General features: G+C 48.6%; 2 protein-coding genes across 2 annotated transcripts; both read right to left on the reverse strand.

The window, feature by feature from the left end:
- Nucleotides 1–1,113: 1,113 nt before the first annotated feature.
- CTAM01_17107 (uncharacterized protein) lies at nt 1,114–2,929 on the reverse strand (the record flags this gene model as incomplete). The annotated part of the gene is made up of 4 exons (XM_060533098.1): nt 1,114–1,548; nt 1,609–1,704; nt 1,751–2,101; nt 2,147–2,929. 4 exons carry the CDS (start codon nt 2,927–2,929, stop codon nt 1,114–1,116), a joined length of 1,665 nt encoding a protein of 554 aa, XP_060372323.1.
- A 661-nt stretch (nt 2,930–3,590) lies between these two features.
- CTAM01_17108 (uncharacterized protein) lies at nt 3,591–4,610 on the reverse strand (the record flags this gene model as incomplete). The annotated part of the gene is made up of 1 exon (XM_060533099.1): nt 3,591–4,610. The coding sequence occupies one exon, from the start codon at nt 4,608–4,610 to the stop codon at nt 3,591–3,593; it is 1,020 nt and encodes a 339-aa protein (XP_060372324.1).
- Between the last annotated feature and the right edge of the window lie 196 nt (nt 4,611–4,806).

The following is a 4,806-nucleotide window of genomic DNA, read 5'->3' on the forward strand; positions in this document are numbered from 1 at the left end:
GAGGGGCCTGATAACTATGACATCTTCTCTCTGATATGTCTACTTTTGTTTGATATCACATTACTCTTTCGTCCGCGGAGAAAGAATTTTGACAAGTGTGGTGAATTCAGATTCAGTGAGTGTTAAGAGAGCTAGGTGTATTGCAACAACCCTCTCGTTGGCACTTGCAACGCGTCGACAATCTGCTTGGACCGGATTCGCAGACTCCGCTCCGGCTGTAGCATCCGTGACACGAGTCCTTCGACAAGGTCGTCACGATCCAGCGTCTTTCTGGGTTTGTCAACGATTTTAAGTTATGCTATCATCTGTCCTTAAGCGTCACACGGTGAGGTCGAAGAATGGGCGGGTTCCCGTCACCAGTTGAAGGCATCGGAGTGAGAGCGATTCGGTGCTGGTAAGCCATGAAATCCAGTACCTTGTATCCCACGTGCTTGTTCATGTCACCGAGCCACGGCTGGCGAAGATTTTCACGGCGAGTATTGGTCTTCAAAATGGCGGGGCAAGCTTCCTGCAGCCTTGAACCGGACACGTCGATTTTTAGAAGCTGGCGTGTCCTAGCTCCCGCTTCGAGCTTTTTGCGTATATGATATTGGACGCCCTTGATTTGACTGTCCAGGTCCAACCAGTCAAGTTTCCTTGCTCGTCGCTGTCCTCAAACCTCGGAGTGCCTCCACGAGCGGAAGACGTTGGAGACGTGCCGAGATATAAGTGCGGGATTAAGTTCTTGGTATCGCCCAGGATTTCTAATCGACTGACAGCCCTTCAAATTTCGATGTTGGTATCCCATCACATATCGAATTGTTCTGTTTGCTCATCAATCCAGCTGGCAGAGTGATCGGTGATGGCAAGAATTTTCACTTGCGCTACCCCAAGTCGCTAGTGAGGCTGCGATTTGAGCTGTGATCATCCTCCGTTTGCTGCGGGAGAATAACTGAGAAGGATACTACGTCTAGAAAGGATATTCTGAGTTTGATTGTTCCTGTGTAAAGCTATGTATCCTGAAGTTCCGCCATCTGGAACACATCCTGACTTCCTCAATGTGCAGGCTCTGGAGATACGCAAAGCATTCCTGAGTGGCGTGGCGAACCTCCATTCTCAACATGAATGACTCAATCATTTCCTGGGGTAAATCTTGGAGTAGTGGTATGAGTACCACCAATCCACTGAGTCCCGAAAATTCATCTCGATCAAATAGATGTTTTGATCGTGGACAGGCCGTGATAGTTCGAAGGAGACGACGTACGTACCATACCTATCAGCAGATATTCCACACCAAACGCTAGCGCACCCAAGAAGTCTGATTGGTACTCCTAAGCAATCAAGACGGACCTGACCCAGGCATGCTTCATGGCCATCGATATAGTGAAGAAGTAGGCCGATGATCCTGGTCCGTCCACCCATACTGCGCACACACGGTAGTATATCCTCCACGCCATCCAAAGAAGCTGTCGAGTAGAACCAAGGGGTTTGTAAAGTTGATATCGGGATCTTGTACGTTGGCTGTGGAAGGCTGATGGAATGGCTTGACGCCGTCTCTGGGCTTGGACTCTCGAATGCTACATTACGTATTCCGACAGGCGATTTTTCGATGAAAATTCGGGTCTCCACGTCCTGAGGTAGCACATCTATTAGAGCAAGCCGCGTCCGTGGCTGCATACTCAGATGCGGACCAAAGACCAGAGTTCGGCCGTGGCTTGTTCTGAACTATACACATGTCAGTGCAAGTTTTCTCATAGATGATAGCACGTACGAGCAATGCTAAATCTAGCCTTTCGGAACCACGAATCCAGACTTCGACTACTTTTTCATTGCGGTACAATGGAAAATAGAGCCAAATACCATTGTCTCGATTTTGATACGTCGAAAGCTCTTCCTTCAGGGTGTGTGTATGAATCGACATGATTCGCGTATCCCAGTGGACGGAATATGCAACTATGCTTGGGTTGTTGCACAACACTGCAGACATTTTGGTTGCTTCAGGCGACCTCTCAAGTTGAACCATACGAGGCATTTTAGGTGGGGCAATAGCCCACAGCACATTTGTCAGTTGCTGTTGTTTCAACGTCGCATCTTTTGGAACGAAACAGCGGAGTTTTGGGCCCTACATAGTGTTAGTGGTATCTAAGTAGCAGGCTCAAGAAGCTACCTTATTCTGAGCCACAAGTGTGGGCGAACTCTCAAGATCCATGGCTCGCCACCAAAGATCTCGGCAATTCTCTACGGTCGGAGTGGAACCACCGCAAAATGATATCAACCTGACACCGAAATAGTCCTCCGCAAGATAAATAGTCGTGACTGTCGACATAGATTTGGGTACGTACATGAGCTGAGTGTGGCAATCATCGTTGTTGTTGCTTAGCGACGACAAGTACGAGCTGCCTTCGAAATCCGTGAAATGACCCCATATCTTGGATGATAGTTGGATCGAGGACTCTCCACTGGGCACAGCGCGAAGGGCTCTGGCGCATTCCACTGCGTAACTCCGAAGGCACAGACCAGCAATTAAAGAACATAGCTCGCGGGGCAGTCGCACCAAGACTTTGTCTAACAAGACAGACAGCTTGTGGTGAAGCCAACTTCTTCGGTCGTCTTTCTCGTGAGCCGTAGGCTCGTACTCGAATGCCAATACCTCAATGGCTTCCGTGACAGGCCAAGGGGTTATCTGATTGGCACATTCAACATGACAGCCTGTTGTTTTCCCGTCCAGGTGTGAGCAGTCTCCAACACAAGTGATATATCTCGACTTCTGTAAATCAACCATGATCCGCTCATACACCATCTCCTCGGAACTCTGGCCAGCCTTCACTATTGTCAAGTCAGAGAGGCAGTGGCTAGAGATTGAACCAGGCTCACCGATGATGATAAGCTCTCCATCGTGAAGCCTAAACCTGCACAAACCACATCGTGGTGTGATGCAAAAAGTGCTCATAGCAGCAAGGACATGGAACCGTAGGAGGGGTGGTCGGGAATTGTAGTTCAAGTTCTTTTGCGGAAAAAACTCAGGTGTGCAGTCTCAAGGTTTATAATGCCACTGGGCATGTGCCATTGGGCATGTCTTAGATGACTCAGCATTTGACATTTGCATGCCTAGGCCCGGAAGATCATTGTTCAAGCCGCCGGGTGGTAAGTGCCTCAGGTAGGAAATCAGGCACTAAATCTCAATCGCGTTCTGCGAGCATGGGAACATTGTTAGATAATGTTAGATAAACGATGTTGATTTAATGCAATACCACTGAGGTTATTGATTAAAGAGTGATTGTTGTGCTTGATTGAGGGATTCCGTCCCATCCCGGTCCAAGCGGGGTTCTGTCTTATATTTACCCATTATCACCGGTTCTTGTATATTATTTAACGAATTTCTAGTATCCCTTTATCCAGATATAGTCGTTAATCCAACAAACATAGCCATACCTGTGACTAATGTTTGTTCATCCCGAGCCTTTATTTAGAACCTTCGTCACCTCGCCGTGGGACACAATGTAGACGCAGAAAGGGAAATACGTATTGATTTGGTCTTGAGGGCCTAACTAATCTGCATACACAAGCCATATAGACGACACTGAGAGGAAGAATAGACACGATTAAAAGTCTCAATGTCTTTCCATGTTTCGTGGCTTGTAGCCCCAGTACTTTCTGTCGGCTTTCCAGGTCCACACTTCTCCATCCCGAGTGCGTTGCTTATCCCAGTCCTTAAGCTCGGTAATGTGAGATCTGCCTTTCTTATGCTTTTTGAAGATGAACTTATCGCTACTGAAAGTATGCGGTTCATAGACGATCTCAATCCGATGGGCATTGGAAGAAGTTGTGCGTCGACTCTGACTCGCCCCTTGGGCCTGAGAAGGACCGGCTCCAGCTTCTGGGTCCGTTTCTTCAGGCTCCGGCTCCGAAAGTTGTCCTTGCTCCGTGTCAACTAGCATTTCATCTTCTTCATAGCCCTGGAAGTTTGCGTCAGAGGTCTCGTTTGGCAGATCGTTTGCCGACTGATCCAGATCTTGTGCGAACTGGTTGAGCTGACTCTGTGCCAGCGGGTCCAGCTGGTCCTGGTCTGATACTGCCGTGGGTAGGATCGGCATACCGTTTTTGACTTGATCGTAGTAACTCTCTAGCAAATTTCCGTTGTCGGTATTCAGGTCGACGTATGCACTGCGTCCTTTGCGGGACCCAGATTGAGGGCCGTTGTCCAGAGGCAAGAGGCTTAAGTTGACTGGGTCTACCCACCAAAAGCGGAAGCACAAGGAACGCTCAATCCCGATAACTGTCTGTACGAAGAGGCCGAGAAGGCTATACTGCGCGATAGACGCCCGAGCATTCGCTAGTGCTTGGTCCTCAACCTCTCGTGATGAACCACCTCCTCCTTTGATCTCCACCAACAATCGCGGAATGAGCGATCCAGGTGAACTGTACAAAGGGCTGTAGTCGTAGATGAGCACATCAATTCGGAAGTTCCTGCGCGCTCCTGCGTCCGGAGGCTGCTCAAATGTTGGGCAGAAATTGTTTTCGATTCTAAAGCAAAGTATGACAAGGTTTTGTAACAGAGCAGCAGCTCCGTACTCGATGGGATCATGCCTCCATTTTTCGTAGAGCCCTGAAAGTGGTGGGTAAGTCAACATACCCACTTCCTGGCACCCCCCTGTTTCTGGCACCCACAAAAACGCGAAAATCCACCACAACCCAATGCCCACCCCCAACCTCCTTTTATCACAACATTTTCAATTCGCGTCCAAATGGGCTCATCTTTTGCACATGTCTTCTTCTATATATAATGCCTCAATATACCGAAGATCAGCTTCGTCAGGCTCTCGAGGA

This window comes from Colletotrichum tamarilloi, assembly GCF_030869305.1.
Source record: "Colletotrichum tamarilloi strain Tom-12 chromosome Unknown Scaffold_348.1, whole genome shotgun sequence".
NCBI classification, from domain to species: Eukaryota; Fungi; Ascomycota; class Sordariomycetes; order Glomerellales; family Glomerellaceae; genus Colletotrichum; species Colletotrichum tamarilloi.